This window comes from Sipha flava, unplaced genomic scaffold (assembly GCF_003268045.1).
Source record: "Sipha flava isolate LNK unplaced genomic scaffold, YSA_version1 42_pilon_pilon, whole genome shotgun sequence".
NCBI lineage: Eukaryota > Metazoa > Arthropoda > Insecta > Hemiptera > Aphididae > Sipha > Sipha flava.
In genome coordinates, this window is record NW_020273159.1 from 1,525,971 (window position 1) to 1,548,297 (window position 22,327).

General features: G+C 26.5%; 2 protein-coding genes across 2 annotated transcripts; one reads left to right on the forward strand and one right to left on the reverse strand.

Moving 5' to 3' along the window:
• Window positions 1–15,388: 15,388 nt before the first annotated feature.
• LOC112689249 (uncharacterized RNA-binding protein C1827.05c) lies at window positions 15,389–16,894 on the reverse strand. The gene is made up of 5 exons (XM_025562866.1): window positions 16,770–16,894; window positions 16,518–16,679; window positions 16,022–16,133; window positions 15,739–15,956; window positions 15,389–15,677 (listed from the first exon to the last, which is right to left on the reverse strand). The coding sequence occupies exons 1-5, from the start codon at window positions 16,791–16,793 to the stop codon at window positions 15,477–15,479; spliced, it is 717 nt and encodes a 238-aa protein (XP_025418651.1). The 5' UTR covers window positions 16,794–16,894; the 3' UTR covers window positions 15,389–15,476.
• Window positions 16,895–17,013: 119 nt separating this feature from the next.
• On the forward strand, window positions 17,014–21,345 carry LOC112689248 (transmembrane protein 161B). Its single transcript, XM_025562865.1, has 11 exons — window positions 17,014–17,439; window positions 18,241–18,344; window positions 19,173–19,320; window positions 19,414–19,607; window positions 19,679–19,897; window positions 19,960–20,076; window positions 20,136–20,309; window positions 20,375–20,549; window positions 20,614–20,710; window positions 20,785–20,900; window positions 20,979–21,345. Exons 1-11 carry the CDS (start codon window positions 17,434–17,436, stop codon window positions 21,096–21,098), a joined length of 1,470 nt encoding a protein of 489 aa, XP_025418650.1. The 5' UTR covers window positions 17,014–17,433; the 3' UTR covers window positions 21,099–21,345.
• Window positions 21,346–22,327: the final 982 nt, after the last annotated feature.

Sequence of the window (22,327 nt, forward strand, 5' to 3'; positions counted from 1 at the left end):
CCGTTTGGACGTTAAAAAAAATAATATATATAAAGGTATATTTATAAAGCAGCCCTCACACGATCAATATCACTGACAATATTTTTGATACTGACAGTATTATGTATCATTCTACAGTATCATTCTTACAGCAAAAATACACTTTGTAATATTATGTTATTTTTATTATAATCATTATACTACTGAATTCATATACATCTTATGATTTATTTTACATATATGTCAAAACTGTTTAAAAATATTTTACTTCTATTAAATTATCAAAGAGAGAATTGCAAAAAAAGAAAAATATATTAATGCATCAGAAAATATTATATATTATTATTATATAAATAATAAATAAATAAATAAATAATAAATTATATATAAAATTAAAAAAGTAATTTTTATTTATTTTTTATTTCGACATAAAACGAACAGTGTATTTTAAAATCTCGCGCGAATCCAAATCATGTGATTTTGATGTTTTATAAAAATAATATTACTTAATAGTTGTCACAGGCAATCTCGAAAAATCAATTAACGTTTTTCTTAGTTACCACTGGAAACAGTTGTTGATACCTCGATAGTAGAATTATTCTTACATTTTCCGTCGATTACGTTAATTTTGTCTTCTGTATTACGAATTCGTTTTGTAATTTATTCGTTTCAAATATACTAAGAGTGTATTTTATCATTTTTATATTTAATTTGTTGTAGAAGATAAATTAAAAAACAATGAACAGCATGGAAGCAATTTGTATTTGTGATATAGTCGGCCACCTGAAAGTTAAGAAGATGATGTATACGACAAAGAAATGTTCGCTATGTGATCAGAGATGTCTTTTTAGAGTTTTGAAAATGGTTAAATGCATCGGTAAGGTAGACATATATGACTAGAGATAAGATTTTGGTACAAAAACAAAAGTTTCCAAAAAATACAATTCTATCATCAAAATCCTCATTCTATTTTTGGGATACTCGCGGGATTAAGTAAAAATACTATATTCTAACTAAAACTTGAATATCCCACGTTTGACAGCGTGCAATCGTGTGATGCACAAAAGGTGTTTTGAGGTGGCTAAAAATCAGTTAGTGCTCGCACCGTCCGGCGGTATAGTGGTGGACCTAAACATCAGTACCCTGGCCACTCTTGGCCATAGACGCCAAATACTCGGTGTTACTGCAGACACTGAAAAACAAAAGGCAGGAAACCGCGGTCCAGAGTTAAGGACTGAAGTGCTATGGATGTGGAACACTAGAAATTCGGCGGTCTACAGGATGAAAGTAGAATTGAAAATCGGCGAAAAGTATTACGTGGATTATTACAAGCTAGATGTCAAAAAGTTGTGTTGATGGCAGCGGTGATAATATCGGAAAAGGAAAGAAGCTTATGGAAAAAAAGCTTACAATAGTTATTTTACCTAAAGCATTAAGAAGTTGGATGATGTAAAATTAAATTGAACATATAAATACAACGAAATAGTATAGGGTTAGGTATTTTGAAGGCATAGGTAATCTCGTGTTATTATTTGTTGAACGTATAATGTAATTATCATACAACACGATTGACTTGAAAATTACATTATAAGTTCAACAAATAATAAGAAATTGCCTATGTCACAAAAATACCTATACTATTTCGATGTACTAATATGTTCGATTTTTTTATATCATTCGACTTCTTAATGCACTAAGTAAAATAACTATTATAAGTTTTGTTTCATAAGCTTATTTCCTTTTCTTATTTCACGCTAAGGACAGTTAAAAAAAAAATAAAGAAGCCAATGGCACGTAGTGTTTCCAAATGGCCATCCACCCAAGAACCAAAGTACGTTTCAAGGCGCCAGTGTCTGTGAATAAGAAAACTATATTGACTGTTTTTCAAGATGCACACATTTTGGTTTAACCTAAAGCTGCGTTTAAACAGGTCGACCACGGTCAAATGACCGTTGCCGTACGACAAAATTGAAAGAAAATTTAATTTGTAAACTAATTTTCGACTTAGTCGCATGATCAATGATTTAATTCGATTAAAGTTGAAAATTCGTCTACTTTTGGTAATTTTTAACAATTCAGTCCTATGCCTGTCCTTCATGCCCTATGGCTAAAATCGACCATTTAAACATTTAACATCATATTTTACTGAATGGTATTTCTACTTTCAATATTGATGGCAGTGCTTTTCGCATATGTTAAAATCGAGTAAACCGCTTTTTGGTTTTAATCGAATCGAATCATTTAGTCATGTAATTTAGTAGAAAATAAGTTTAAAAGTTTAATTTACTTTCGTTTTCGTGTAAATTTAGCTTTAGATTAAACCAAAAAATACACATATAATGCCAACGACCATACCACGTTGAATATACTAGTAACATTATTTAAATATTATTTATATAATGATATCATTATAATATATATATATTAAAATGCATAATAATAATAATAATACTATAGCATTATTTTTTCATTATTTAACAATTGTTTTTGGTAATATTATTATGCAATGCACACGTACAAATAAGGTAAGTACACGTATTGTTGTATTATCATGCAATTGTAAATAAGTAGTTTACAAAATATTAATTTCATAAATACATTTGTTAAATCCAGATCAGTGTTGGGCGTAATCGATTAATAAACGATTAAATTACGTAATCGATTATGATTAATTTATTAAACTACATTAGTTATTAATCTTTTAATCATTTTTCAAAGTAGTCAATAATCATGATTACATTTTCGTAATCGTTAATAATTATCACAAAATTTATCGCATAACTACAATATTGTGGACGCATGTAAATTCTACCGATTGCTACCTTTTTAGACCTTTTTTCATGTAAATTCCATAGTTACGTTTTTATTTTTCCTGAAAAAAAATTCCACCGATATGTTTTTTAGGTAAAAAAAAATTATCGGTGGAATTTCCATGTTATAAATTTAACCCTAACATTTTTATCTCAAAATATATTTGTTATCCAGTCCAAAATCGTGATTGAAACATCATTAATCGTCATAAAATAGTTATGATTACAAATTAACATATTTTGTAATCGTAATCAATATTACGATTACATTATGAATTTAATCACTTAAAATAATTCTTTATTATGATTATTGATTACATTAATTTATATTATGATTAACAACTAAAAATTTTAATCATAATCTTTAATCATCAATCAGATTACGATTTGCCCAACACTGTTAAAAATAGTGGTCATTGGCATTTTGGTTTTATTGATATTTAATTTGGAAGTGCGTGCATTTACAATAGATTTATTTGCGGGACTACTCATTATGATTTACTAATATACGATATGATCTTCTACCGGCTACGGCCGGGGAATTTGGTGTCATAAAGTAATTATCGGGTGATCTACGGTGAAACTTATAATACAATATAATTAATAATACCAGATTTTTCCAGAATATAGACTGGAGAGTGTCTGAAAGAATAATATAAGGCAGGAATGAGCCGTGGTTTATCACTTCGTATCGAATAGTATTATACACGATGTATTTAGTCACAATACAAAGTATAAATAGTAGCAAAGAATTTGGTATACTCGTATAACATATCATTAACGTTGCACACGAGCAATTTTTGGGGGTATATTTTAAAATTGCATTCACCAATCGCTTGTGTATCTTTCAATATTATAAAAAATTTGGTTTATTAAGACTCCAATAGAATTAATTTTTATCTTATGTAAAAATACTTCTGGGGCCAAATAATAAAGCTACCTCTGACCAAAAATGTATGATTGCAAAATTGGCAAATTACTATGGAATACTTTTGAAAATCGTAATCAATAACTAATATTTCGCTTTGCAATAGGTATAGAATTTATAATATAAAATAACAATAACCTTCATTAAGGATAATTTATTTAATGACTTTCATATTAGTTTTTAAACAATACAATACTAACACGGCGAAGGACAACAATTCAATACTAGTGTTTTTCCAATATTTTTTTAGTTGAAATGGTTTTTATCAAGAACATCATAAAACAATAGAATAATGAATTTTATTACTTCATAATAATTAGTGCCTATATAATTGTATTCTTATAACAATATAACTCTGCTTTTTTCTTAGTTTTATTTAATAACAAAAAAATATTTACAATTGGTGAATTAGTGTACCTATAATAATTTTAAGCCTTTTTTAAGATTTATGGTCAAAATGCATTAAAATATAAATTAAAGCAAATTATAATTGTACTACGAAAATTAATCTCAATTCATGATTGGCATGATATGCACGATTAATATTATATAATTTAAAACATCATATGATCTGTGACAATAATTCTATTTTCGAAATTTTCTAAACTTTTTATGAACTACAATAAATAACAAGAAATAATTTAATACTTTTATTGCACTACGTGTTTATTACAGTTTTAATTAATAGAACAGCGTATTCATAGGTACCTATATTTATTTTATATTTTTTTAATGTTATGTAACATGTTGATGAATCGATGACGATGACATATAGCTTTACTCAATCGTGAGTTGTAAATTATAAATAAATGAATTTTTATGTATAAAACTGCGATGGAAATTAGGTTAGTATTTTTAGATATAATGAGACCCATGGTGGTGCTACCATAGTGAATAGACATAATAGAAATTTCACTTCTAAAGCCCATTTCTATGATATCTCCCAAATAATGACCTAATTATTTCATTCATATTGTTGTTTATAAATGTAAATATATGTTAGCAATATATTTTTCATAGGATGTGTCTTTTAGAAGTAAACTATTATGGTACAACAGTCAATGGTAATGTTTTTTTTTAATTCCATGGTCAGGAATCAGTATAAATTAATGGTTGAGCGGGTTTATTGTTAGAGATCAAACAAATAAAACCGTGAATTCGTATTAAGTCTATTATTTTATATTAGTGCTTATTTTAACATGCGTTTGAACACATTTTGCGTAATTCGAAATGAAAAATGCGCAACCTTAATTGAAGAAATGCACAGTTGCAAATTATTACTTTTTACTTTAACTATTGATTTTAAAATCTATTCTAGAGTTTATTCTGAAGTGAATGTTATTACTAGGGCAGTGAAATTATTGATTTTGCATATTTTTATAAATGCTTATTTTCATTGCTAAGTGAATTCAAAATATGTTTTGTTAAACCCTTATTTAAAAAAAAAAAAATTTTTTAATTAATAACGTAGTGCCATCCTCGGTCTTGTGGTCGAGGGCGAAGTGCAACATGCCTCCCCGTCGTTCCTGGCGTATGGCCCGCTTAAGATGACGATGTCGGTGTCCCTCTGTGTCCCCGTCAGATCTAGGAGCTGTTGGGCGTCCCGATTACCGTTAAGATTGACTTACAGGAAGTTGATCATTTCGATGGTTTCTTGTAACTCTATGATTCGGCTGAACATTTAGCCTTGCAACCGGCGGTCCCCGACCTGTGCGAGCTATAGGTAGAGCCGACGCGATTACACACAACGCACTCGGAGACAGCGGTGCACTCATTTTCATTGTGAGAGAGTCCCTGCACTTCCGGCAGGCCCCGCTGAGATCCGGGCCAGTACAAGCGCTTTGCGTGTGCCCGAATCCGTGACACTTGAAGCACCGGTCAGAACGGCGGATTCAGAATCATCAGATGGTCCATCCATTCCTGACCTTCCTTACTTCGGCGCCTATGATATAATCTTAATCGAACAGTATCTATATGGTTCGATAGTCGATTATCAAAAATATCAAAAATATTCACACCCATTTAGTCATATTTTTACTTTTATTATTAAATATAAAACATGATATTTTAGGAACGATAGTTTAAAATAATATATTATACTCAAAAAATTATTAGGTCATACATCGTTTTTTCATATTTTATCTCTAAAAACTAGGGAGTTTAAAATAGTAACATAAAAAAATAACTGTTAATTATTAAGAATTACAAACAATTTCAAAATAAAGTGAACCAAATTTTTAGATTCTTTACTCAACTCAGTATTGACCTCGTGGAACGCTCTTGTTTTATAAATGGATAAGGCCGTAACTAGATATTATTTTCCGGAGGAGATAGGGGTGGTTTTAAGCTTAACATTTGTGTTCTAATTTTATTCTAATATTGAATAGGTAATTTAATAAAGCATAAATATAATAATACTGTAGTACTAATATTTATTAATGAAATTTACATTTAAAAATGTTTATTGCTAAACTTTAAAATAATTATTAAATTTTATTTTATACATTTAATTTGGAAAATGATTTATATGATACTCTCTATATTTCTTATACGTATATATATATATATATATATATATATATATTCCATGTATAATTTCTTATACAATAATATTCCTATGTACATCTAGCCAGTCGATTGGCATTGAGTACAGCTAAGTTAGTTTGCATTTATTAGGGAAATTTCTTATTCTTTTCAGCGTCGTAAAATTTTTTCCGGTGTTGCTGTAGTTATTGGCAAAATTGCTAGAGTTTTAATAAAAATGAAATATTGGGAAATACATTTGAGTTAGAGTAAGAACATGCTTTAAGTATTTCAGGAAACCGTTCTAATATTGGTTTATCGCACCATTTTATTTTTCAAAGTTTTAAGTCGTTTGATAGTGGATCCAAATTTAAAAATTCTGAGTATAATTGAAAATTGCATGCATTCTATTCAGTATTAGTGTATTTATTGAGAATTAAAAAAAAATAGTGAAAATATTATTTTTTTATGGTTAGTGGAGCGTTCTTTTAACTGTCATACAATCTTAAAAAAATGATATTGCAATAGCTATATGAAAATATGTTTTTGGACAATCAGTAGCATATGATTTTGTTGACAAGCTATTTTTTTGAAAATTTAAATATTTTCTTTTTAAGATTTTTCAAAAAATGTCATCAAATGTATAATCAATATTTTCACGTAAATGAATTAATTAATTTAGTATTATTTTAATATGTTGCACAGCTTCTACTTAGTCACAACTAATTCATTATAAAATTTTACATAGTGGAAATGTCATTGAAAACAAAGTATTTGATGTAACCATTAGCTGTCATTCGTATATGCACGAGACTACGGAAGTTCACGAAGCTATATTGACTGTTAACAAAGGCAAATAAAAAAAATATATTGACTGTCTTTTAGGGTGCCACTCAACTATATAGGCTAAAAAAAAATTGTTTTTCCAATATCTTACTTCATCATATTGATTTATATGGTATTAAATAGTTAAGTTAGGTAAAAATATAATTTAGATAATCACATGTTTCGAGGTCGTTCACGCGTATCAAAGTTTTATACTTATATGATTTTCTGTGAGGTTCCTACTTTTCAAGATAAAACTGATTATCTACATTTTTATTATTAAACTTGATTATTATTTATCCATGCATTTGATATTAACTATTAAATTGTTAATACTCGTGTCTTTCTACTAGTATTCGTACGCCAGTGAGTTAAATTTTGTTTGTTATTATTAAAGTGAAGTTAAATTTGGTATTTTTTTTGTGAAGACAATCAATTATTCACTTATTTACACATGCAGATTGCAGACCTTTCAATCGTATTGATTTAAATTATTGGTATATACATTTTACACAGTAATTGATTTAAATAAATATTTCAATATAATATATTAATACAGTACATAATATAATGTCTAATAAAAATTAAAAAAATCGTGGTATTTATTTGATTGACACCTCAGGTGAAACTTTAACTGGATCTAAACTGCCATCAAATGGACAAATACTTGGCCGCTTTCTAAATTTCCATTTAAAAAATAACTTTTCGATACAAAAGAGTGCTCGTATAACTACGAATGAATTGTTAGATTTTTGGAATAAAGCGAGAATCCCTACTTAACAAAATTATAATATAATAAATCAGATCAAAAAATTACATTTGAAATGGATTAGTAATAAAAAAAATGCGACCAGACAGAGACACAGGTCATGAAAGTGAACCATTTTGTATATAATTTAGACGATTTGTTTGATGTTGCCCATGCTAATGCTATGAATTTAATTAAATTGCAAGAAGATAAAGAATTTTTGAAAACACAAAGAGAGAAGGGTAGACGAGGATCGATGGGTGCATTAGATAGAAAATTGTTAATTACAGAAAAACAATGTATAGCAAAGAACTTAAAAATAATATTAAGAAAAAAAAAAGAAAATTAACGTTTAGAAACCGAAAAACATTCAGTATTATGTATTAGTAGTAGTAGTAGTGAGAAAAGTACAAGTGATAGTGAAAAAAGAAATAAAATATATTTTACCAAATTTTCCTAGAAAACGTCCGAGGAATATAATTAATTGAACTTTTGCATCAGCATTAGATCGCACTAAAGTTAGTGATCGTAATGCCACATATATATTAGCAGCTAAAACAATTGGTTTAAATACTTTCGAAATCGCTTTAAATAAAGAAACAATTCGTCGAATGAGACGAACACATTGACAAAATATAGCTAAAGAAATCAGACAAGATTTTCAACCTAAAGTTGCACTTACAGTTCATTGGGACGGTAAAATATTAGCAGAATTAATGTCTAAAGAATCAGTTGATCGTTTAGTAGTTTTAGTCTCAGGAGAAGGAATAATGAAACTACTTGGAGTACCAAAATTAACCAGAGGAACCTTTTGTGTCCAATTATACCTTACATAAAGACCTCACAATGAAAACTGTGACAGAAGAATCTGTAGATTTCTACAAACGCTTTCATAATCGCTTACAAACCCACCAAAATCCATTGATAAAGAGCATCTACACTCAAAACCATACCGGGAAACCCCCGGCGTCGTCTAAAAAGAAACTGGTGCCGTGACTTGTTATAAAAAAAAAAAAAAAAAAAAACGAAGTTCTAGACTCTAGACGGCGTTATTCCCAGCCAAGGGTCACCAATGGGTGATTTCTTAATTCAAAATAATCATGTTACTATTATAATATCATATATACTTATTGTACTACGTTGTAAAGATGTGTATTTCAAATTGTAAAATAAAAAAAAAAATTCTTAAGATTTTACAAACTTCTTGTCATGACTCGGAACAATCTCAATTAATGTAATATTAATAATATGTAATAGTACCCGTATAAGTTGTTTAATTAATTAATAATTTTTGTTTAGAATACCTACTCTAAAAATGTTTAAGATAAGGCACCTAATTGTTTTTTTGTTTAAATTGTTGATTAAAGATGTCAAATTGTTAAACTTTGTAAATTGCCTTATTAAAATAAATAATTCCGCACAGTGGTATCTATAGGTATGATAAGTAAATAATGCTCAGCCCCCCCACAAATTTCACCAAATTTCCGTTTATGGTTTGTGGTGCGTGCACACATTAAAAATGCATTATAAAAAAAAATAGCTAGGACATAGCGTAGTACAAAAATAATAACAATTTGTACTTATGAATGTTACGATGAAATTATTATATCAACTAAAATTGACAATTCACGCCATAGACATGTGTTCTACACGTCATACACTGAACAAATACGAATAACGCGAACAACAATTTAGGTAATCATACGCAAGACATCAATTTTATTTCAGACTTACAGTATTGCATTAAATAACGACTCGGTGATTGGTAGAAGACCAATAAAATTATTATTCCTATAAAATTTCCGCTTGGGATAATTTTAAAAATAATATCCTAATTGTTTACACTTGAACATTCAACATACCATACCATTCATGCACACCTGTCAATATGATATATTGCTATTGTCATTATTTAGATAAATTTAGATTAATTAACAATTTTGTATATTATTTGTGAAATTATTCATATATAATAATGTTACTATTAAACGACTAATGATAAAATTGAAAAAACCACAAAAAATACATACAAAATGATATGTCACAAAAAGATTGAAAAATAAAAAATTATTCGGATTTCGGGTTAAAACCAATATTTTATTGGGGTTTTGGTTAATTCAGGTGTTTAAAAAAAAAAATCATTCGGGTTATATGGGTTTTGGGTGTTTGATTTTTTAAGGATTTTTAGGGGTGTTACGGGTTCGGGTTAATTCGGGTGCAAAGCCCTACTATAAGCATCATTCAATGTATTATGAAATACGTAATATATTGAATACGTCAAGTGATATATTATTGATATTCATAATTCATTCAAATAATATATAATTTATTCAAATATATCAAATTAAAATTAAAATATATGATTTTGACTGAAGAAGTTTAGATGGATTAGCCTTTATATATAAGGATAATTTATATTACTACATAATATAGGTATCTAATTATTGGTTGGTTAAACGACTTTGAAAACAAAAATCAAATTGCTCATAAGTAGATTTAACCTTTGAAATTTTGTTTTAAATTAATTTAGTCAAAGATAAAATTATAATATGTATGTAGATATAATATAAATATTAATTTTATGCTTCAAGTTTCTATAGTTAATATTTGTTAGATAAATGAATAGTTAATATCGTTAACTAAAAATTCTTATAAACATACAGATAATTCAACAAATTTTGTTAAAACGTTTAACAGTTTCTGACATATTTTTTTTGTTTAACTTGTGAAGAATTTTAATTCAATTTTTGAACCTAAAATATTAAATATTAAAGCTGATAGTTTTGTGATTCATTAATTACAAAAAAAATATTTGTGATTTTTGGCAAACATTCAAACATTAAAATTCTTATATAAAAATGTTGTGCATAATAAATAATAATATATAATTTCATAATAGTGATGCGTTTAAAATTTTTTTTTATAAACTAGAATATTATAACATTAACAATGACATATCTAAAATAGATTTAAAAATTATATTGGCACACTAATTAATATACTTAGGTGAAGTTTTAAGTTTAAAATGCTAAACAAATAAAGGATGACATAAAAATTGTTACGCAAGAAAAAAATAAATGAATACAGAATAACATTTTTTTAACAGCATAACATTATTATAACGGGTTTGTGGATTTAAAATGTTCCATGCTATAAGTCTGAATATTTTTATCTAAAAACATTCAAATCGCATACGATTCTGAACTTGTAGAAATACTAAAGCGTATCATTAAATTTAGTAAATTGTATTAACTAATAAAATTATAAAAATTATCTTAGGTTAATGAAAATGATTAAATTTTAGTAAGTGTTAAAATACTATTGTTTTACCAAAGTGAATTTATATAATTATTACATTTGTAAGAATTACACTAGTGAAATGGTTGGAGTAATTTTTAAAAATAAAACTTTTTTTTTTATATTTATTTTGGTGTGTAACTCATATGGACTTTCAAATTACTAAAATTATACTCATAAAAAATGGTATTTGAACTGAATTTTTGACCTACAATAAAACCGTTATTTAGAGAATATATTCTTGATTATACGATTAAGTTAACGGTAGTTATAGTTCTGAATAAATCATATTTTATTATAACTTTTTTAAATAGAGCTATCTGTGAATGTAACAATAATTTTGTATTTATAAATTTTAATGTTACTAAAAACCACCTGTAAATAGTACTCCTAGAGTCACGAGATCATATTAGAAAAGTAAATGCAGAAAAATTTAAAAGTTATATACATTTTAAATTAACTAATTTAATTTGTAATTTAACTATTACATATGTTAGAATTTTACGGAAATTATATGATTAACTAATCTATTATCTTACATTTTACGGGCATTTTTTATCAATATTAGCACTTTAGAGTTTTTATAGTATACACTAAGAGTCTTAGATAAAATAAGCTCTAAGATTAATTAATTTAGGAAACCAGTTTAAATCGCACTAAACAATAATATTGATACTTTTAATTCGACATTAGTCGATAACTGTTTTCTAAGACGAAACTGGGTTGTTCAGCATGTTCATATTAAATAAAAGTTTACTTTTAATTAAAACTTGGCACGTTGATGATTTATCCAAGGAAAATGTTGTTATTATATGGTTTATAATAATTGTATATACTTTAAACATAAATGACACTCAATGAGATAAAAAACACAAAAACATCGCGTCCATTTCTTTGTCCTCGATAAAACAATTAAATTGCTTGTTGCCGGTTGATATTACATTTGAAAGTATAATTAATCGTTAATCATTATATTAAACAAACAGTACTGAATGAAGGTCCATGTAACAATATGCCAATTTTAACTGGACATTTTATCGTGTGTAATTATAATTCAAATATATCAAGTACCTATTAAAACTATTATAATTAATTATACTTTCGTTAATTGTTTAATATTATTACTGTATAATCATACAAGTTTTCAAAAATTAAAAATTATATTTTTTTTAAACTTTTTTTTTTTTTTAACAAATACTACTTGAATAATAATCATAATTTATAGTATTCTGATTTGCTAAATAATTGCTACAAATTTTTATCGCTATACAGTCGTTTTGCACCATAAATATATTTCAAACGGCACATATGTATAGGTAATTTTATAGCATAATAATGTATAAAACATCGATGTAAACTGTTAAGGCGCGTACGTACTAGCATTGATTATAGAATAAAAATTTATTCTATAATCAATGGTACTAGCAAGCCGAGTCTGTCTTCGATTAGTTACAGAGTATTTAGGTATACATTCGTATATTAATTTATATATTCAGTCATAATTATTTAATGTAACTTGTGGTTTTAGTTCACCCCATTGTTAGATCACAGAATATATTGAATCTATTCAGTGGTCAAATAACGTCTCGTTTGCAAGTGATTCGCAGCAGTGACGAATTGATACGAAGTTTCGATAACGCGGTTAAATTCACTAGTGCGTACATGCCTTAAGACATATACCAGGGCTGCATTTAGAGGAGAGCTACAGGGTACTGTTGCTCCGGGCGGTTGAATATAAGAGGGCGGCTAATTTTTTTATATTTTCAATATTTAATGATCTAATATTTTTAAAGTGAAACTTCTTTACAAAATAAAAAGAGTATCTCAAAAAAAAATATACATATATCCCCAATAACGGCGTCACGTCACACACACACACACATATTCGGTAACGGTCGAGTACTGTCGATATATCCAAGGATTTACAAATAATCTATCCAAATGTTGACGTTGCACTTAGAATGTTTTTGTGTATACCAGCAGTGAATTGTTCTTCAGAAAGAAATTTGTATTTGGTATAATGAGGCGTTTTTTGTTGTTGCTCCCTGATGTCAAATTGCTAAATACGGCCCTAATTTATACTATGTATACTTTGTACATGCAAAATGATTAATTGTATTCTAGATTACGAATGATGCGAGGAATACATTGATATTATTTGTTTATTTTCTATTTTTTTTATAGCATTTAACTTATGTTTATTGTAAGTTGTCTTATTCCATTTACATTTATTAAATATTTTCATGTTAATCAAATTACATACCTTACAATTGTTACTTATAATTCGATAAAAAAAAAGATTGTCACTGAGCAAAAGATAATTTATATACATGTCTATTACGCTTCCATTATTTCATCTTTTTAAAATATTGACAAGTTAAAAAGTAATAAAAATTTTAACTTTACACTTTTACATAACATGAATTTTAATATATTTTTTAAAAATATATTAAAACGATGATGATGGAGAGAGCGTGGCACAAAGAACCACAGCCCTCATTAACGAAGCAAAAACCATAGGGCTAAATGTAAATGATAGTAAAACCAAAGTGATGGAGCTTGTGGTTGTATTGTTAATTACCAGAAAACAACCAGGTCGAAAATGTAGTGATTCAAGGGCATACATTTGAAAAAGTGCATCAATTTACATATCTGGGGGGCCGCTATCAATAGTAATAATGACTGGTCCATTGAATTAAATAGCTGAATCATCAAGGCGGAAAAGGCATCCTTTTCGTTGACTAAATATTTACACTACACAGCGATAATTAGACTGACGCTAACATATGGATGCGAGGTGTGGCCTTTGACAAGCAAAATGGAATAAAAATTCATGTCGTTTGAAAACAAAATACTGAGAATCATCCTTGGCCCAGCATACGACAATGCTCGCAATTTTCTATTTTTGTTTGTAATATTATATTATTTTCCAATATAAATTTTATATAAAACAGCAAACACACTGATACATAATCGTGTTTATTGTAACTCGTATGGCTGTACTCATATTATAATTTTCAACCATCAAATTATTAATTTTTTTATAAATAACTAATGACTTATTTGTACACCAACAAAATTTTTTTTTTATTGTTCTATCGCCTATTCATCTTTCGAGTTTCTTAAACTGTAGTCGTAGTCTGATCAACTATCAAATCATATTAACTGAAAAAACAAACAGGCTTAATATTTTCTAATAGTGGTTTTTCTAATTATTTAATATATTATATATTTATATTTTACTTTATTGTTTTATTCTGTAACCATTTTATCTGATGCTGTAATATTGATTAATGTTTCTGATAAATCCTTTGATTTTTACACATGGGGAAAATGTTAAAATTATGCTTTATCATAAACCAATAATCAAATAGTCTTCTCAAGAATTTTTTTTCTAATATACAATCATACTTATTGAGTTTTTATCTAATAACAGTATTTAACAAAGTTAAAAATATCAAATTAATTGTTAATAATTACAAAAATTACATCCTTTAAAATTGATGAAACCCCCATCTTTCACCCCATAGTTTTGCCCCTGTATATTACACCCATTCTTGCAGCAGTAATAATTTGATTATACATAAAAGTTTCATACACATATTTTTGGGAGGTAATGAACACATGGAAGTAGGGACAAGAGTATTAGGAAATATAATCAAATTACCATGTTTCTTTGAACATATGATGGATGCAAATAACTTGATGACTGAACTATATATGGGAGAACAATTGTTAAGATTATCATTGGCAATAAGAGAATTTATGCAAGAGGTCATAACTTTAGAATCAATTGGACCATCTTGTAACGAACTGGGAAGAATTATATATAAACTAATTATAATAAAAAATATATATAAAAAAATATAAAATAATTGAAGATGGATTTTTCTAATATATATATTATTGTGTACTGTATATATTTATTATAATGTTAATTTATATTATTTTGTAGTTCACAGATAAAGTTCGTAGTAATTGATTAAGTTTGCAATGATAAATAAAAAAAAATATATTATTAGTATTGGGAATCATGTGGTATATAAAAGCCCATGATACACTACTAAACAAATTAAGAGAATACTGTGATAACTTTTAAAAATAAAATATTCCACTATATAATAAGTTAAATTTAAAGAACTACCCTAATACAAATATACATAAAAATATGTGTTAAGAATGATTATTTTTTTAAATATTATTTATCAGTGTACTCATAATAGTATTAATACATAAAAAGCATCTTTAAGGAGCAGGAATAGCTAGATTAATAAGTTATCAAGTTAAGGCTAATTCTTATTTAGTCGTTAATATATAATTTTATCAAAAAATAAAAACTAAAAACAAATATAGTTCACAACATATATTATGAATTTATCCTTAGTTGACGGCCTTTTCCTTTTTTTACTTTAGTTTTTTTAGTTATTTCAGGAATGCTTATAAGTGTATTATCCATATCAGAATTTGGTTCTGAACAAGTTATATTATCATTATTATCTTCAAATTCACTTGCAGACTCAATTTGTTTTGAATCATCAATGTTAATAGATGGATTGGATTTATAAATCTAAAATAAAAGTACATCATATTACCAATAAAATTTATTGCGCCTAAAAAACTTTACTAACTTGTATCTCATACTCAATTCCTTTGGATTTAAATTTTTTTTGCTTAGATAGCACGCGTTTTTCTAATGAAGATTTAATTTTCTTCTGTTTTTCAAAATCTAATGGTATTTCCATTGCCTTTCTTTGAATTGATCTATTTTTTGCAGTTAGAGGAATATTCTTTTTGTCACTGCGCCAAAATGTATTACTCTTCACTTGATTTGGTGGGAGATATTTGGCTTAAATATAAACACATATGAAATTATATTTATTGTTGCAATAATTAGATATTGTTTTTTCATACCGACAAGAATTTTTTTATGCATCAAATAATTATTCATCGTTTCTGCAACTACCTTGGCCACTTCTGGGTACTTAAATTCAACAAACGCAAATCCTCGTGCTTTACCAGTTTTCTATAATTTAACAAAAATGTATTATAATTATATATAGATACTTTAAATATATATAAAAAATTAGAAAAAAAATTAATAAAAAATATGTCAATAATTCAATGCATTAAAAATTGTATAATGTAAATGTATTGTTTCATTATAATATACCTATTAACAGACTGTTAATAAGTGTGTTAATATATCATCTTTTCTTGAATGTATAAAAGAGAACTTAAATTATTGATTGAGCATAAAATAAAAAATAAAAACTAGGGTATTTTGATTTTAATTACTAATATTAAAATACAAATTTGCATTAAATTTAATTTATTTACACAGAGAATAAAAAAAATAAATATATTTTGATAAAAATGTATTTGATTGGCATGTGATTTTTTGAATTACCTTGCTTTTAGGAATATTGATATTTGTAACTTCACCAAACTGTGAAAAATAAAGTTTCATTTCATTCTCGTAAAAACCATGGGGAACATGTCCCAGGTACACGACACCCCTTTCATCAGATGCTTTTGGTTTTTTTTCTTCTGGCTGCTCTTTTTTGTTCAACTAAATCAAAAAAAATATCGCGTTGGTACAATGTAGATTTTAATAGTTACTTGACAAAAATTAAGTATTGTTCGATTGATGTTTACTTACTTTTATAAAGCCACTTCTAAACATGGTTACGGGTTTTGTTACAAAATATAAGTATGATGAAAAATTATAACATATTTCGTATTTGAAAATAGTGAAAAACAAACCTCAATGGACTGTTGCGTTATAGATTAAGTGATACAAAGTTAGTAACGCCGAAATTATAGGTTAGTTTTAACATTTGCTTATATTATTCTGTACATTACTCTGATAAAATCATTTTGGGTTCCCTTATTGATAAAAAAAAAAGTAAATAAAACTTATTCACGCATGTCAGCTGCAGCTGTTGTTGCTGCCGGTACTCCGGTAGTCTAGAAAACCTTTTTATTTTAATCGTGTTGACAAACAAAGCAGTGTTTGAATTTTGAATATTCCACCATAATCGTCCATATCGTTTGTAAAGCTTATATTATAATGAGTGTCGCACGACCGCTGCTGTAATAGAGAAAATCTTGCTTAAAAATTCGTCGATTTCTTGAGGATCGTATAACACACATATGAAAAGTGTCGGACGTTGAATAAGGTGTTGTTAGACGAAAGTGTAACAATCGATGACCGATTTAGGATCCAGCCGGTCTAAACCGAGTCCGGTATTCTATTTATAGCCAATCCAGGCCGTTCTTAGTTTTCACAGCGACGCTGGTTGTCTATACATCTACGCGACATAATGGCGGTAAATAATATTTCATATGGGTTAACGTTTTGGTATTTAATTAATTACACTGTACATAGGTTAATGATATTTTTTCTGTTGGTGTTTTGTTTTTTTTATGTAATGTTGGAAAACCTATTGCTTTCAGGAGATCTTAAGCCTTTGCTCGTTGCTACTGGCAATGCAATATTAATGCTATATATTTATTTGAATTTCTTTGCAGTAATATAATTTCATTCTAATTACGTTTGCTGAACTTATTTATTTTCTATGTACATTACGTCTATCGATTTTCAATATTATCAAGCCATGTAGGATATTGGTTGGCTGATGTATTTGGTATTTGTTTGGACTCAATCAAATTTAAAGAAAAAATAGGTTTTTTTTTATTTTAGGGTTTGAAAATCTTTTAAATTGTATTTAAATTTATTTTGCTATAAATTATTTATAGTTAAGATTTTAATAAATGATCAATTTAGTTAACTGTTTAATTTTCAATTAAATTGATGGTTTTATGAAAGGCAGTAAATATTTTTATAAATATTTTTTGATAAAATTAATATCAAAAATTTAAATAATAAAATACTATAAATTAGCTGTAGGAACAATTTCTTCTGTGACAAATTGTGTATTATAATTTTGCTATCATAATTTCTATTATTTTTGTTATATTTTAAACTTATGTTTAATATAAATAATAAGATTAATTATTTAAACCATCTATATATTTATACATGTTCATTCATTAATAAGTATATATCTATTTTTGACTATCCACGTGAAGTGCACTCTTAGTAATTTTAATGTTTTATTTTGTTCTAGACTTTATTGGGTATCCAACTAATTATTACAATGATTGCCATAAATTTGATACACCGTCTTAGTGCAATTTATTCATTTGCCCGATGGACATTGTGTTCAACAGGGTGAGTGTATATTTTATTTATTTATTTATATTTAATAAACGGCCGTGAATATAGAGTACAGAGATAATTAGTAAGTACATGAATAAAGTAATTTTAACATACATAATAAAGATGAGTTGTAAAATGCAACCATAAGTATTTAAGATAATAAATAAATTATAAACTATAAATTACAATTATTTTTCATACAATTTTTTAACTCTGAGAATTGAAAAAAAAATCAAAATTATTAAGTTTATTACCTATAGTTAACATTCGGTTTACCCGTTCAAATTATAAATAATAAAGCTGGGAGATGACTTCAATGTGAGTACATTTGAAGTTTTATTATTTGTTTTAATTTTATTTGTTTATAAAATTTTTACAATAATAAGTCAAATAACTTTCTTGCATAGGGGTAAACTTAATTGTTAACAATTTATATTTAGCTGGTAGCATACTGATTCAACAACAGATATATGTTTCGATAAAAAATAGATAAACATTAAACAAAAATATTTGTTGAACCCATATAGTATCAACTTATGAGATGATATTTAATAACTTATTAAGTTTAGTGAAACTTTCAATAACGATCACCTCTAAATAGCTGTCATTTATGGTTCCTCCAGGACAGTTAATTGGAAGTTTTACTGTATAAAATTTTAATTTTAATTAAAAATAACATGTTTTCAATATGTATTTATATTTTTAGTTGATAGAAATTCACTATTAACCTATTAAAATAAAGAACAAAAAAAAAATCTATTTTTTTAAAAAATAGATTTTATTTCTAGGTTTTAATGTATTATGTTTAATCGTAATTAACAATGTATATTTTCTGTTCAGGCTAGTTCGGTACTTACATCCAACAGACAAAGAACTTAGGCAGTTATTAGGTTTAAAGAAAAAAGATTCAAAACAAAATAAACGACCTATTAATGGGCAAAATGATAATATTGATATATTTCAGATACCTAAAAATCTAGCTATTGAAGTGAGTATTATCTTATTATTTCAATAATATATAAATATGTATATTAATTAGTGTGTATAATCTATTTGATTTAAATACCAAATTATGTTTTAGTTGGAAAGCCAACCTATTCAAGAACATGAATTATTTCAGCTTAGATATTTCATGGAATATCAGTGGCTCGCAAATTTTTCTTTATACGCAGCTTTGGTATACTTAAGTACTGAAATATATTCTTACTACTCTCCAATTGAAAATGAAATTAATCTGAGTATGCTGTGGTGTTCAATTGTTATAGTTTTTGCATTGTATCCTTTTATTTTTTCCTTGATTTTTTTATTTAACAATTTTATTTTTTCCTTGATTTTTAAATGTTTAGCAAAATCCTTATGTCTTTAACTTTAGAATATTTTCGTGGTGGTTTTGAATCTTCTGGTGAACGTTCAACAGTTATTGTTGGTGCTTTTGTTTATTTAGTTATTGCTATGATAGTTTTAGTCATTGACGAATCTAAACTTGATGTACGATTGGATACTGCATACAAAAGCTTTAATGAAAGCTCCACAGAGTTTTTACATAATCATGGTCTATCTTCACAGTAATTACATATTTTTCAATAATAAATGTATAAATAATATAAGCAAATGTATATTTTTTAAGGGGACCTGCCTCAAAATTAATAGTAAAATTTTGTCTTGCTATATGGTGTGCAGTGACAGGTGCAATGTTTGTATTTCCTGGAATCCGTTCAGCCAAAATGCAATGGGATTGCCTGAAGTATTTACAGTACATTTTGTTATGAAAATACTATTATTTTGATAAAATATCTTTTATAGATATTGTAAATCCAATGAAACAAATGCCAAATGTTTGCATTACAGCGCAAGATTTACTAAAAGTATAATGAATTTTAGTTTAGTAACTCATTTTTTACTTGTTCTACTTTGGGTAAAGCCTATAGGTGTAGATTTGTTTACTGCAAAAAATACTTCTGGATCAAATAAACCATTGTAAATAAAATCAGTTTTAAATAATAAGTTCTTGCTGATTGTAATAAAAAAATTAAAAATTCAAGGATGACAATTGAACAATTTGAAAGTTTAAGATGTTGGGCTGTAGTATTTGTCGTATTCCAAAGACTATTTTTGATGCCCATATTCATACAAGCTTATCTAAACATGGCTCAAGAGCGTTTGATACAACAAAAAAAAGAAGCTGGACGAATTACCAACAAAGATTTGCAAAAACAAGTAAAATTTGTTTATACTTCAATATATTTCTTGTTTTAATCTTTTATTCAATTTTCATTTTAAGGTGTCTGTGATTTTTTACTATACATGTGTTGTAGTGCTACAATATATTATACCACTTGTAATGATGTTGTTCTTCATATTCTTTTATAAAACATTAGGTAATGAAATTTCTATATTGATATATTCATATGAAATCAATAGCACTGCAAATTACTTTTATTATTTTGAACAGGCAATTTTAGTTGGCTCCAAGTTTTTACCAATTCTTCCTCAACAATAATTAATAATACTCAAAACTCAATACTTGAACCAAATATAACATATTTTTCTATTCAGTCATTAAAACAAGTAAATATTTTTTAATTTATTAAATTATAAATTATTTTTTATATTATGTGTATATATATATATATATATATATATTAGGTATTAACAGTGGATGTCTATAGAGGAATATTTGGATTTGCTACATGGTGGATATGTTTTGCATGGTTTCTGTCTCTTTCAGTTGGTGTATTTTATCAGTCTTATTTGTCATCAAATTAACTGCTAATTCCAATTGCTATTAAAATTGACTATTTAATTAAAAGAATTAATACACAATAATTATTATGTACTAATTTATTTGTAATTTTTGTATTATTAAAAATGTAGGTATTTACAATTTGTAAAATTAATGGTAGATTAAAAAACATGAAGATTTAAGGGACACATCTAGTGAGTTTTATTGTAATGACTGAAGTATATAACTTCAAAGTGCTTGAAATAAATTAAATTATTTTTTGCGGTGATATGTTACTTAATCAGTTATTTTATTGTTGAATTGACCTGTATAATGTCTATGGACTTTTTTATCAAAACTTTTGTTAAGTTATTGGAATTCTAAAAATTTTTTGTAATTGGGTGTAATATTTTGAAGAAATTCCTGTTAAATTTGAAAAAATAATTAAATTATTTAGTATATTTAAATGATAAATCATTTTAAGTTTTCTAAACAATTCTTATAGTTTTTTTTGTGTTGTATTGAGATTTCGAATTTCTTATAAATTAGATATACTTAGTAGTTTACTAGATGGCTAACCTCACAAAGAGCAGATTTTAGTGGAAGGCTTGAAGGTTTTCAACAAATGTTGGATGAATGATTACTTCAACTACAGAAAGAAATTGATTAGTAAGATAACAGGACCCTACTTTGGTCTTTAATTCTGTTGTAGTAAATTTTAAATATATTTTAGTAATTGAGAACCTGTTAACAATTGATTGAAAACAGTAGAAGTAGCAGTTTTGTATTGATATAGCATTTTTTTATATTTTTGAAAATAAAACCTAATGACAATATTTGTTTTTTACTTCTGAGATTTTTGATTACCACTCTTTAAATGCTCTATCTAGTTCCAAATTATATGTTTAAAAATAAAGATAAAGAGTTTAATATAAAGTTGAATGTGTTAAATTGTTTAGCTTTAACAACACATTTGTTCATTTTTAGTTACTTTCTTGATTCTAAAACGAAACACATTAGAAGTCATTAGATTCACATTGGTGATACAGATGAAAATATGTGTAGGTTTAGTTTCAATAACAATAAAATAATTTTTCACTGAATCTAGATATTTTGTTGGTAAACTATTTGAAGAAAATAATAAAAAATAATATAATGAAAAATTGGTTCTTTTTTATATTTAAAATCAGCTGATTAAGCTGATGAATGGAATCATTTACAAATCAAATTTTAGTCAGATTTATTTGGAAAAGTATGTTATTTATTTAATACA